The 13,363-nt window shown below is 37.5% G+C and overlaps 1 protein-coding gene across 1 annotated transcript in view; it reads left to right on the top strand.

Moving 5' to 3' along the window:
• Positions 1-13,363, top strand: part of ZFHX4 (zinc finger homeobox 4) — a 149,524-nt gene that overhangs the window by 121,590 nt on the left and 14,571 nt on the right. Inside the window, exons 5-7 of the mRNA XM_010575868.1 lie at positions 3,838-3,954; positions 10,163-10,296; positions 10,445-10,645. Of these exons, the coding sequence (XP_010574170.1) occupies positions 3,838-3,954; positions 10,163-10,296; positions 10,445-10,645 (452 nt within the window). The remainder of the gene's footprint in view (positions 1-3,837; positions 3,955-10,162; positions 10,297-10,444; positions 10,646-13,363) is intronic.

Raw genomic sequence — 13,363 nt, 5'->3', positions numbered from 1 at the left:
ATTTGTCCCTTTATTTGCATCTCAGTAAGTCAGGCTTTCCTAATCTGTGTATGAATATTCATCTAATTTTGCTGCTGGTATCTCTTATTCAACTTTGGCTGAGGCCTGGATTTTGCAGTTGAAATCATCACACATCTTGGCTTCATTGGGCTAGGGAAGGTCATAAGGGTCTTCCTTCATAAAACCTGTATAGAATTGCGGCCCGAGAGTGTAGATTAACATATTAAAGTATATGACATAGAATATGCAATATACAACATCAGCTGATTAACATTATCTCTGAAGCTTAACTTTTCCATTTTCCCTTATTTTACAGTTTTAGTGCAGACTGCTAACCTCATTTTTGTGTTTAATTCTAAGAAGTCAGTTGTGAGGAAAAAAGTTGATAATGGCTAAATTCAAGAGATCCAACATCAAAAGAAATTTTCAACATTTAGACAAAATAAAACCAGGTGTGAATAAAATATCATATTGCAATAGTAAGTGTTATTAAAGCCATTAAAGTATATTTGAATCCGGTGTTCTATTCATTTTCAAAGCTGACATTTGTAAATGTATATAGGCAGGACTCTTGTAAATTTAAAACAGAGCATTAGGACTTGCCCTGGAATCTGTAGCACCATCATACTGTATTTTGTTGATACATAATAATTCATAATTTTGTGTCTTTCAGCAGGGGCCATCATATTTTTATAACTGAATAGTATCCTTGTTGGTTAGCATATGAAGTAAGAACAAAAATGTTACTAAAAAGAGATGTTTGCAGCATCTCGGCAGAGTTATGTAGTGTCTTTGATAGCAGACTTCGTTACATATCCTCAGTATCTGTTCTAATGAATGGTCTTAAGGATTCTTTTTGTAATTTGCTAACTGCTTTTAAGTTAGAGCTGTTGTAGTGCCATCTTGTCCCTTTGATAAATGTCGCAACAGTGTGAATCTTAGACCGCCTTTCTGTCATTTTGAAGGAAAATAGGAGAAGTTGTATTATCATTTCTGTCTATGAAATTTATTTCTGAAGTGAATGCCATACATATTTCTGAAATGATTGCCAAATGTATTTTCTAGAAGTGAGTGCCATTGAAAGCCAGGGCAGGCAATTTATACCGTGCATAATAATGATATTAATTTTTATGGTGTGTATAAGTTACATTTTGATTAGTTTTTTGCATGATTAAAAATTTGCAAAGCCTTTATGGCCCCCAGGAGCCTACCTGTAATAAACAGCTCTCACCTTCCAAACCATAAAACAGGTCTGCAGTACTTGAACATTAGAGCTAATTGCCTTGCTACATCAAAGGGAGCACCACAAGACTGAGAAAAATCACAGGAGGGGGGGCGGGGAGCGGGGGGCAGTTTCACCTCTAAAGGTTATGTGTTTGTGGCTTGGTGGAGCCCTGTAAAGTTATGGCCTCAGAACTGCTGTTTGCGATTAAGTTGATGGGGAAAGTCTATCCCGCAATCTCTCCCTGCTGCTGACACAGAGTCTTTGTTCACATTCAGATTTCTCAAACTGTTGCCAGGGTCAGGCTGAGGTCAGACACCACGATGATGTATAGGAGAACATGTCTGGGAATTTCTCTCACACTTAAAACACATACCAGAAAAACAGGAGAGCACCCTGCAAAAATTGTCTGATGAGACCCAGATGATACTGTAGCTTTTCTTTTAGTACCTTCATAATTTTCTTTCTCTTTGCCTGACACACATACAATGTTTTATTAATGTGTGCCACGATAGCCCTTACAATTTTATGTCCCCTCAAGATAAGGACACTCAGTAGCACTTTGACACTTCATTTTCCAGCCCAGGGGGATTGGGCCAGTAAATCTAGTAAAAGCAGCAATGCGTCCATTCCCAAGGATGATTCGGAAAGGGATTGCCATCGGCTCCATGAGGCCACGGGGCCTGACACTGGATACGAGCCTCATGTGTGCGCGCTCGGCATTAACACAGCCCGAGCCAGGCATGATCACAGGCTCACAGCATCCCGAACCGCGCTCCCCTGCCACCCTGACAAACACAGCCCCGCTTCCAGCTGCGGCAGGGATGCCTACCATGTTTGATTAGCTATCATCGTGGGAGGGGGCGGGGGGGAGCACTAAAACAGCACGAGGGGGGGGGTCCATTCTGATGGAAATTTCTTTTTTATGTGCAATTGTTTCTAAAAGAGGGGACCATCCTTCTCCCTCTATTGTTCCAAAAAGTGGACGCCATGCTTAGTCCTAACATGTTGTATTTTGATGTCAATGCAAAACACATTGATCCGTGGTTGAGATTTGTTGGGGGTTTTGGGGGGCTTGGTGGGGGTTTTTTTGGTGGGGTTTTTTTTGGTTTGGTTTCCAAAATTGTAGCTGTGTTTTTCTCTTCTGATTTACAAAAGGTTTCGCAGAGGGTTGAGAACCGGATAGGTTCACCACATCGATCTGAGGGTTGTTTGCCTAGGCATACAGTTTCAGTGCATGGCTGGCAAGTAAGGCACTAAGCAGCAATTTTTTTGTGCTCAGCTGCTACATATGACAGAGGATATTTCATTTGGCTGTCAGAATGTTATTAATAAAACATGGGGTGCGAAGAGGGCCACTATTTCCCCTTTCAATCACTATAGCATTTACAATGAAAATTTTATGCAGTGTGTAATTTTCAGTTAATGCTTGACACTTAAAATGTCGGTAGCTGCATTTTGTATGGTTCCTGAAGGGTTAATTGTATCATGTTCCCTGCATAAAAGCTCTGCTTATCAAAAGTGAATAGAAGAGTGTATGCAAATGTGTGTCTGTGACCTTTTGCCTTTCCAGGGTTAATTTATATGGTCATTAAAGATTTTATGAAATTGAGCGGCCTGGTGCTTCGAATCCCATTTTACCTTCACCTCCTAATTTATACAATTCCTACCTGAGCTGGGAAATATGATTTTTATTTTTTTTGTGTGCGGCAATGAAAACAGCATGCTGTGCTATAGGGAGTTGCAAGTCAGGTTATCTGGCATTACTCAGATTGCTAAAAATTCATTAAAATGTGACATCAGCACAGTGAGAGACAAATGATCACAGGATGAAAAGGAACAGTGGGCCTTTCACGGATTAGTGCTACACAGCCCCAGCATAGAAGCTAACTGCATAAACAGATTAATCCACCAGTAGCAGCATAGCTAAGATTTACCGAATAATTAAATGGGCTTGAGTTACTGTGAAGATTTCCATGTAATCTAGCTGGTGTGAACACGTAAGTGAGGTGTGGGTAATGCTGCTTCCTCAGAAGCCATATACCAAGTTGCATCATTTATCCTGAATGGCTCCCCCTGGAGACAAAATTTGAGACTTCGCCCGCAAAGCCAGAGGTTTATATTTAATACAGTACCTAATACCTAATACTTACTTACTGCAATTAGCGGGATACTGCTGCACTAACAGGATTTATATTTGAATTCCCCCCCTTCCCCCCCCCCTTTTTTTTTTTGGCTCCCAGATGCATTTTTAGATGTGCTTGCTTTTGTTCCAGGCTCTGTGTGCGCGCGCGCGCGTGTATTTTAACACAAATCATTTCTAGCCAAAGAATATGAAATGACAGGCCTTAAATCTGTCACACTGGTGGAAAGCGGGTACTCTGATAAAGACACGGTCAGAATTTCTGGATAGATTTCAAAATATTGCAACTTCTTCGTAATTAATGGCCAACCTCTTTAAAGTGCTGTTCTTTCCCTTTTCTTCTCCCCACCCCTCCTTCCCCCTGTTTTGCCACCCTCTGTTAGTGCTGTTCTTATTACAGGACATATTTTTTAACTGCTTTTAAGTGGTCACTGAGTTTCTTTTCTAAGATCTTTTCTGTGCTTATCTGCAGAAGAACAAGGTGAAGATACAGAAGGGTCTGCTAAAAGTACATCAGTGGCTGTGACTGATGATAAAGACTCAAGTGAGAGAGACAATAGTGAAGGCAAAAAATCTAGTAAAGACTCTGGTAAGATGCTAGAATTTTGTTTTCCCCCTTTTTTTAACTTATGAAATGTTCTTTCATTTTAAACTGTCTGGACATTCCCACTACTATTCATTTCATGTGCATTTTGCATGTGATTTCTATCAGTAGCCTCCCATTGACCTATTTTTAATCATAACCATCTGACAGGATAGATGCGGATAAGTTGAAGAATATTACAGGACGACCAGTGAGATTATTTTTTAATCAAATCAGTTTGTGTGCTTGTAATTTTTTAAGCGCCTTTCATTAATCTTAGCTGTACTTGTGATTCCTCTGATGGCATATTAATTTTTCATAAGCATAGGATTAGGTACCACTTGAATTTTTTCTTCAATCAGGTTTTGCCCCCCTTTTAACCCAAAGAATGTGGGGGTTTTTGTTATTATTATTTTTTGCTCTTGCTCTCTGATCAGTTACTCCCAAGAATCTGGCCTCTTCCTGGGCATTTATTTGAGGCATTTTGAAAAAAATACACAAAATCCAGTGAAAAAGTTTACAGATGATTCAGCCTAAGAAAGAGGAAATATCATTGAAAACGGATTATGGGTTGGGTAATTTTGATCTCCTGGAATAGACAAAGCCCAGTAATGAAAGCTACTGTCTTTGAAAACAAAACCCCTATGTCATGACATTTACTTGTGCACAAACAAACCCAGGGCCAGCATCTGGTGTAGATACCCAAGGCTTTTTCTGTGTTTGATTTGGCAAATATGTGACTTCATCCATGCTTTTTATGTATGAGATGGAAATCTATGGTCACAATGAATATTACATTGGCTACTTTTGCCGCACGCTATACCTAGTTACATTATGTTGGATTCACTGAAGCAGAAGAAGTGCTGAAACAGGTTGAAGCCTATTAGTTTCAGGTAGTCATATATCTTTTCCTTGTATGCCAATGACAGCAGCATACAAAGGAGGTTGTATTCTCCATAAAGACATATAGTTGTAGAGAAAATATCATTTTACGTATGAGTTTCTTTACACCTGAATTCTCCCATACTGTAATTTGTTCTTTACATATTAAACATTTCTGGATTTATTTAAAAAAAATATATATAGATGGCCCTTTCCATGCCAAATCAATTCAGAAGGCTGACTTAAAGATTAAAGCTTCCTTTAAGTTTGCTTGTTGAGGTGCTGAGGTCAGTACCCATCACAGTTTAGAACCTCAGCTGCTCTTCAGTCGCTTTATTTTTTGAGATCAAGAGAGTGAAGAAAGGCCGATGATGACAAGGACGATGTTGAGCAAGAAAATGTGTTGTGGTTTAAAATACATATCCCCCTTGGCTGGCTCTCTGATTTGGTAAATACTGTCTGCAGTGCAGTAAAGCCATGCTCCCAGGCCAATATAGATGCTCCTGTGCAGTCTCATCAGGGGCTGTCCTGGACACTCACCAGGAGAGAGGTGACAGCCACCTCCAGCCCCCATTTCCTACCATACACTCTGCCTAGGGGATGCTGTGAACTGCTGCAGGGATTTTTATCAATCAGCCCTCTCTTTTTCTTAGGCAGGTCCATTTAGAGTTGTTCAAGAAAGAATACGGTATTAAAGCTCCAGCAAAATAAATGATGGAATCTAGAAAAAAATACTGAAGGGGAATTCTCAAAATTCCATCAGGATTAGCCACTCATAAGGGCCAAGTTTAATTAGGACAAACCTATATCCAGATGCCTACTGGGTGCACTACAAAAAACCAGCATAATTGTTCTGCATTCCCGTGCCAGCAATTACACAAATAACTTTGCTGTAAGATTCATATAAAAACAAGGGCTAAAATACATGATTGCCTTTGTGCTTTGCAGAAAATAGTTTGTACTGTAAAATCCTAAATCTTTTAGAAACTTTTATTTTCCTAATCTAAATTAATTCTGCATATGTAACATTCAGACCATCATCTTAATTTTCACTCAGCTGACAAGTATTTCTAATGACTGCATAACTGCTTGTGTATAATTGAATGTTAATTTAGGCTTTCTCATGAACTGAGTGTTGCAAGTCTTGCCAAAGAAATCTCAGGAAAACCAATAAATTAATCACAATACTAACAAGTTAGACAGGAAAGTGGTGCGACCCCTCTTTAGCATAGAATCTATTAGACAAGAAAGGATTAACATGTATTTAGTAACAGTATGTTTGTGTAAGCTGTTGTGCTGTATTGCTTACCTTATCTCAAGGAGTAGAGCTTTCAAAATGAGACTTGGCAATATGCAAGTTATATTTGTTGAATATTCATTCAGAATAGAAAAGCCTGCTAATGCCTCATTTATATTGTCATTTAAATCTAGTGCCACTTTAGATTAATTATAATCCAAATTACAGCTCTATGCAGTGCAAGAATTAATATGGAATTTATCCAGATTAATACATTTGCATTGAAAATGTAATATGTCTCTGCCATGGCTAAGGGGAGCACTTTTTAATAAGGTAGTAAACATGAGGAAGGATGGAAATTAACCTTCATTATTGCAATGAAAATTATCCTTTCATTCTACTCTAATTAGAAAGAATACTCTACCAGTAATTATAATTTTAGAATTATTTTGAGGCTGAATAACATCATCTGATGTGTCAGAAGTCTTAACTTATGCAATCTTTATCAAATACATAGATTCATAAATAAGTAAATACTATTTCGATTATGGCTTTTCCAGGGTTTTTTTTCACTAGTATATGTATTTTATTAACTTTCTCCTTCTTGTTAGTTACACAAACATTTTTATTTTTATTTTGGGGTTTCAAAAATGTTACAAAGGTGATGACATCTGAATTGCAGTCAATTATGTCATTTGTATATTAGCAATCCTACACAAGTTAAATAATTCTGTAACTGACAATCATTGACTAGTCTATTTCATGGCACTTATTTATAATTAAACTTAGTTTGTGAGCTAAATGTATTGAAATTACATTAGTCATCTAAAATAATGCTGTGTATTTTATATTATAAAATGAATTGCAGTTGTGTTTCACAATTAGGAAAAAACCCAACAAATAATGTGTCTCAAGAATAAAAAGTGCACATTTAAAACATGAATAACAACTAGATTTAGTCTTTTCCTACAACTGCCTAGTAAGAATAGCATGCCAGTGGAACATCTAGCTATGAAAACAGTGCCACACAGCATGCTTGGGACCATAATATTTTCTCTCCTTTCTCCCTCCTCTTTCAACACCCTTCCTGTAAGACCGTAACTTTGTTCAGCCTCCCTACAGGAAGCTGCTTAAAACAGTGAATTCAACACGGAAAGCAGAAAGTTGATACAGCAAGACGAGGCACTGAGTTGTAATAGCTGGACCATTGCGTAAGGAGCCAATCTCTTTTGGTTTTGGCACGTATACTCTGGCTTGGGGGGGGGTCGGTCCTCGTGCAGGGGCGAGCGGCATCCCCGTGCCAGAGGGAAGAATCAACCTCCCTTTTTTTTTTTTCTGCAAAGCTCACCATAAGTCATGGACTCGGTTACTTTACTATAGGCCAGATGTAACTTTGGTTGCTTAAGAAGAAACAGTGCTTGGGGTTGAATGAATCCAGAGCAACAACAACAACAAAAACAACAAAGCCTCTGTAACTTTCGACAGTTTATATAAATATCATAGTAAACATAATAAAAAGCTGTGCTTTGTTATGCATTTATTGACCCCAGCACAGTGTTTTATAACTCTACGGTTTTATTATATTAACCGCAAAAGAAAATTTAACCAAAAAACCCCCTTGTTTTTATAGAAACAAGAACTATGTGTTTCATGATTATTATAGGCCCTTTGAAGTAATTAAGTTATTCCATCCTGTGGTGGAAGATGATATGTAATATTAACCCTGTGTGTGCCCAGGCGCACACAGAGTGTGCTCCACGGTAAATTTCACTAGCAGCTAAAAACCACTGCTAAAACACATTTAAATGCACTTGCACAAGTGAATTTAGGAGCAGAATTTGGATCCTAATTTCTGTAACAACCTGTTGAGAACAATCTAGCATGATGAGGGGAAGAGAAGGCAGAATTGGTTTATTTTGGTTTTGAAATTCAGCTTCCTGTATAACAGTGTCTGTTTACACCAGCTGAGATTTTGGCCAATTTGTCTTTAAAAAAAAGGGACGTTTTAAAAGTGACATATGATAAAGGTAAGAAACAGTAGTCAATTGTTAGACGTTTTTGACAGTTGGAAATGAAGAGAGGTTAATAATTTGAACCTATCCTTCTAAAACCTGAGAAGCAACCTTTCTCTGTTAATGTAGTATGTCACGTTTTTACTTCCCATAATTCTCATGGTTAAGACATTTAAATAATAATGGTGTATTGCCAAGTAAATACAGATAGGCCAGGGAGTACTGTATTATAAACCGAAGTGAGTAATAAGATGGTGCCTTATGTGATTGCACCATGTAGATTTTGTCTTTAAGCATCGCTAGTCCTTCAGGTCATCAGCACAGCACTAAATGAGGCCTCCAGGATCGGTTCCTGAGAGTGTAAAAATTCACTGGGGCTCCAGGAGGCAGCTTGTTCAGATATTAAACCGATGTTGACAAACTGGTCATTAAAAATAGGGAAATATGGCAGGAATAAACTTTAATTTGAGCAAGAACATGCAAAATTTACTGATCTAAATTACAGCAAAAGAAATAATTAGCAACTTAGGAATGAAAAACAATGTGGGGGAAAATCACCATTAATGTGTAAGTCGTAAAGTATGTTTATGTTTTTTTAAAAAATGCCCTTCAGAAAATGTCCCTGTATGATTCAGTTTTCAATTGTTTATTATTGTACCATGAGGATTTGGTATTTACCTTGAAAGCTGTTCTCTTATTTTACTTCACTTTAATGTTGCTCTTGTAATATCCAATATTTCACAAAGTCTATATGAAAATAATAAGAATAAAAAGTTCTTGGGTTTGTCTACAGAAATATACAAGTATTTTCTTTGTTCATGTTTACTTTGTTGCCAAAACATCCATGACCTTATTTTTAAATTAATCCTAGGTTATTGTGCAATGAGGTGCCATTTGTTCATTTATATGAACCTTATGTGGATTGAAAAAAATCAAGATAAATCTTCATGCACAGCATACAATCAGATTACCCCTGGACTATATATTTACGTTGGGTCTGATAGCAATCAATGGTTTAGCTTCATTGCATTTCAAGATGTATTTGCACCCAGTGTCCAGTGATAGTGTCCTCACCCTGGAAATAATTTAGTTGCAAATTGACTGGAAGATGGTGAAAATTGAAAGTTAAAATTAGAAATACTCATAATAAACAGCAGAAAAAAGGTCAGATGATGCCGCTCTATGATGAGATTGGAATGGTTGGTAAATGAGGTTTTGTGTTTGTCGTGAGATGTATGTGACATGCCTACCCAATGCTCTTGTAATATCCAGCCTAGCAGAAGAGATTATCTGGCAAATTGACGCTGGAAAGAATTTTCTGATGGACTGGGAAATTAGAATTGCACTCTTTTCTTTGATGTGTGCAAGACTGGGCCACATTACACAGCTAGTTCAGGCATAATATTAAATATAGTATTTAATACTTAATAGTAGAACTATCTATAGAAAACAATCATTTTCTGGTTTTGATCACAAATGCCAGACTGTAAAAATTCACAGTGTAAACATCTAAGGCAATCCCAAATGACTGATCTTTGTATATAATTAATATTAAGTTAGCTCTGAAATCCTATTCTCCACAGTATTTCTTTTAAAGCCTCACTATATTTAGCTTCAGAATTGTAACCAGGCAGGAGTTATCAAAACAGCACAATAATCATATTGCTCAGACAGTTTAGAAAAGAGAGAGGGTAATTAAACAGCAGCAAATTAATTATTTTGGAAAACAAGATTTTTAAGCAAAAGCTGATTTGTTTTAATGTAATACACAAATTCATACTGAGCTACTAAAGAAAGAACATTATTGATTCATCTTTAAAGGCAACCTAAGGTTATCTAAACAGTAGAGAAGAGTCCATTTTTAAATGTATTTATAGAGTCTCCATCAAGGATAAAAGTGTATTTTCACCTTTGTGCTTACCAGAGTTGTTTTATTCTTTATGTTTATATTTTTTCTCAGAACTTAAAAAAAAAAAAAAAAGACCCTCAAAGACAATACAGAGCTTTGGAATCACAGCCTCTTTGTAAACCAGGATATTTTAAAATTTAAAATATGTTCTTAAAAATTATGTTTTTGGAACAGGAATAGTCACACCAGAGAAGGAACCAAAATTGAACACTGTGGTAGGGGCACAACAGCTTCTTCTGGCAAAAGAAGAGGATGGTGCAGCTAAAAAATCAAAGCCTCCAGAGGACAATAAATTTTGTCATGAGCAGGTAAAAGAAAATGTAACAATTTAATTGCATTCTAGAACTCTTTCAAATAACTCAAGAATGAAACAGAGATGATATGCTGTTGAAGTAGCAATATCAGCAAGTTACAAAAAGCACACTGACTAATAGCCTTCATCTTGATTTTTTTCAGTTCTATCAATGTCCTTATTGTAACTACAATAGTAGGGACCCAAATCGTATCCAGATGCATGTCCTGTCACAGCATTCAATGCAACCTGTTATCTGCTGCCCCCTCTGCCAGGATGTCCTCAGCAACAAAATGCATCTCCAGCTTCATTTGACCCATTTGCACAGTGTGTCCCCTGACTGTGTGGAGAAACTGCTCATGACAGTAAGTGTTCCAAATACTGATGCACATGCTACAGAAATGTACTTGGGCCTCTGGGCAATGTACTTGTCGTGACATAGTATTCAGGTAGCCCGAGGAGAGGAGGGGAGTGGGTCAGGACTCTGAGGTTCTGTTGCCAGCTCATCCAGTGACTGACATCCCTTGGGAAAATGACTGAGGGTGGATTTCAAAGATGCTGAAAACCTGCAGTTCCTCATTGACGTTAACCTTGGAAAAACAAAGCCTGTCCATGTCTCTAAGTGCACACCTGCAAATTGGGTCTAATAATATCCAGGTCTCAGAGGTATTGTGACTTCTGTTTGTAAAATAATAGGAGTTCCCTGCAGAATGTAGTTCCCAAACACAGAAGGATTCCTATGTATAGCTGGGCTGTACTTGCGTTTTATTACATGAAGTTCACTGTAAAATATCAATAGTCATGCTAATTGGAGAACATGATTATCCTGTTTCTTACTTTCTGCCTCTGTATAAAATACCTTTTAGTTCTTTGTGAATAAATGTGAGTATGAAACAGAAAGGCAAGTCCAAGAATAGGTAGGAATCAAGTTAGGTCAGTTCTCTAGGATATGGCATATCTGATTTCAGGTACCTACCCTGGATCATGCAGGGACTTGAACTGGCTTCCCCATGATTGGGATGAATGCTATAACCAGCAAACTATTTGGAGGATGAAACACATTCCAACCTCACCAGGAGAATCCCGTTCTTCACTACAAAATTGTACAAACCATGTCAAAATAATAAATTTTTCTGAAAAATAATGACTCAGCACCATTCAAAACAATGTCAGTAAAGACACAATCAGATCTAGAACGTATTTATTATTACAGTATAGATTCAGTTAGAAAATAGACCTCCTAAGACACCCTGATTCTGGTTGTCTTGCCTTTTTAGAAGGAAATGCACTTGGAGATCTCAGGCATCCACCTCCTTAGGGATTTATTTCTGTATCCATAGATGACTCCTTCATTTATATGGTTGTGGTTGTAGGCCTACCACCTCATTCCCAAGTAAAGTGGGAAAAAAATAGGAAAGAATTAAAAGAGCTCTCCCCTGAAGGTCTAGGGTTCCTTGTGCCTAGTGCTGATGAGCAAATACAGAATTGGGGATTATTCTTTTCTTTTCCTTGGTTTTCTACTAACTATAGCTCTGCCAGACCATGTAATTTTGGCCCACCACAAGGCAAATGGAGTAGAAATTTAACTTTCCCAGACCTTTTTAGGAAACTGGAAAAATGTGGACACCACTCCCCCCCCCCCATATTGAGCAGCATCAGCCATCTTTTCAAGTTCTTTGTGATTCCCTCTATGCTGATAGTGGGGCAACTTTGAAAGCTCTCCTCTCCTCCCCAGGTGCTGGGGAGTTGTCAGCGAGGAAAGCCAAAAGTTTGTTTGACAGAGAAAGAGACTGCAAAACATAGTCTGCATCATCTAAATTGTCCTGGTTGCTAACACTAATATGCTCTGTCCATATCTGAACTCTCTGATGACAAATACCTTTATTAGCAAATTTTTTTCTCTGGGATATTTACAGTTATCTACATAATTTTTTTTAAAAGTCCTTCCCTCCCAAATAAACTCAAAGACACTAGTCCTCTGAGAGGATGCTATTAATGCCATGTTTAAATTACAAATATACTAAGCCCTGGGCTTTTTAAAATAAGTCTAGAATATTTTTTTCCAACAGGCAATTGATGTACATACATACATACATAGATATAATTCTTATGTTTCCTAATAAAGGTTTAAAATAATTTGTTAAACTGTTAAAGAGGAACAAAAGGTGTTTCTACCCATACTTAGTAATGTATGCAGCTTCTATTATTGTAGTAATTTACCACCCAAAAATGTCTCCTATGGATATTCTTGTTACTGCTCTATGAAGTAAGGAAATACTACCCTTATGTTAGAGATGAAGAGCAGCAGCATGGTCTGAACTGATTTATCCAAGGTCATTTAGACAGACTCTGGTAGTGCAGGAGTTTGAACCCAGTCCTGCTAAGTCTTAGCATGAAGCCCTAGACAATCCTTTATTTCAGATATGAGTATGTTTTAACATTCCAAGCAGAAGGAAGACATGAAGTGTTGAGCAAATATTCATGTCGACTGAACTAAACTGAGCACTCTCAGACACCTATAAGAATACATCCTTAAGAGATTTCTGTCTATAATTTGAAAGCATAACACAACAGGTAAAGCAGTATGAAGAAGATACATAAGCAATTGAAGACAAGAAAGAAAAATCTTATTTTAAATGGAAGTAAGTTGCTATTTCTGTATGGAAATAAACTTACATTTTTCTTTCAAAGATCATGGAAGGTCCAGCATTTGTTTAAAAAACAATACAGGTGAAGAAAAGTGGGAATGCCCTCAGTCAAGAACTGACTGGTGACCTTATCGCAACATGATCTCCGTCTTTGGAGGATGTCTGAGGAGAATGCCCCTGATAAATCCAACCAACCTGACATAGCCAGCAAAACCATCTTTGTGGTGACATTGAGACGAATGAAATATTGATTGTATGTAGTTCTGTAGCATCACCTTATTGTGGATTAGTTTGAGTTGATTCTCCACCAAGGGACACCCGATGCTCTGGATTTGTGGTCTGTCAGAGCCATTATCAAGGACCGAATCAAGATCTTGGTTTAGTATTGGCAGTCTTTGATCCAGACATGGTAGATCTTTTGAATTATAATTTCAT

The sequence above is a fragment of the Haliaeetus leucocephalus genome, unplaced genomic scaffold, assembly GCF_000737465.1.
Source record: "Haliaeetus leucocephalus isolate CR32 unplaced genomic scaffold, Haliaeetus_leucocephalus-4.0 Scaffold506, whole genome shotgun sequence".
NCBI classification, from domain to species: domain Eukaryota; kingdom Metazoa; phylum Chordata; class Aves; order Accipitriformes; family Accipitridae; genus Haliaeetus; species Haliaeetus leucocephalus.
This window is presented reverse-complemented; position numbering and strand designations above follow the sequence as displayed.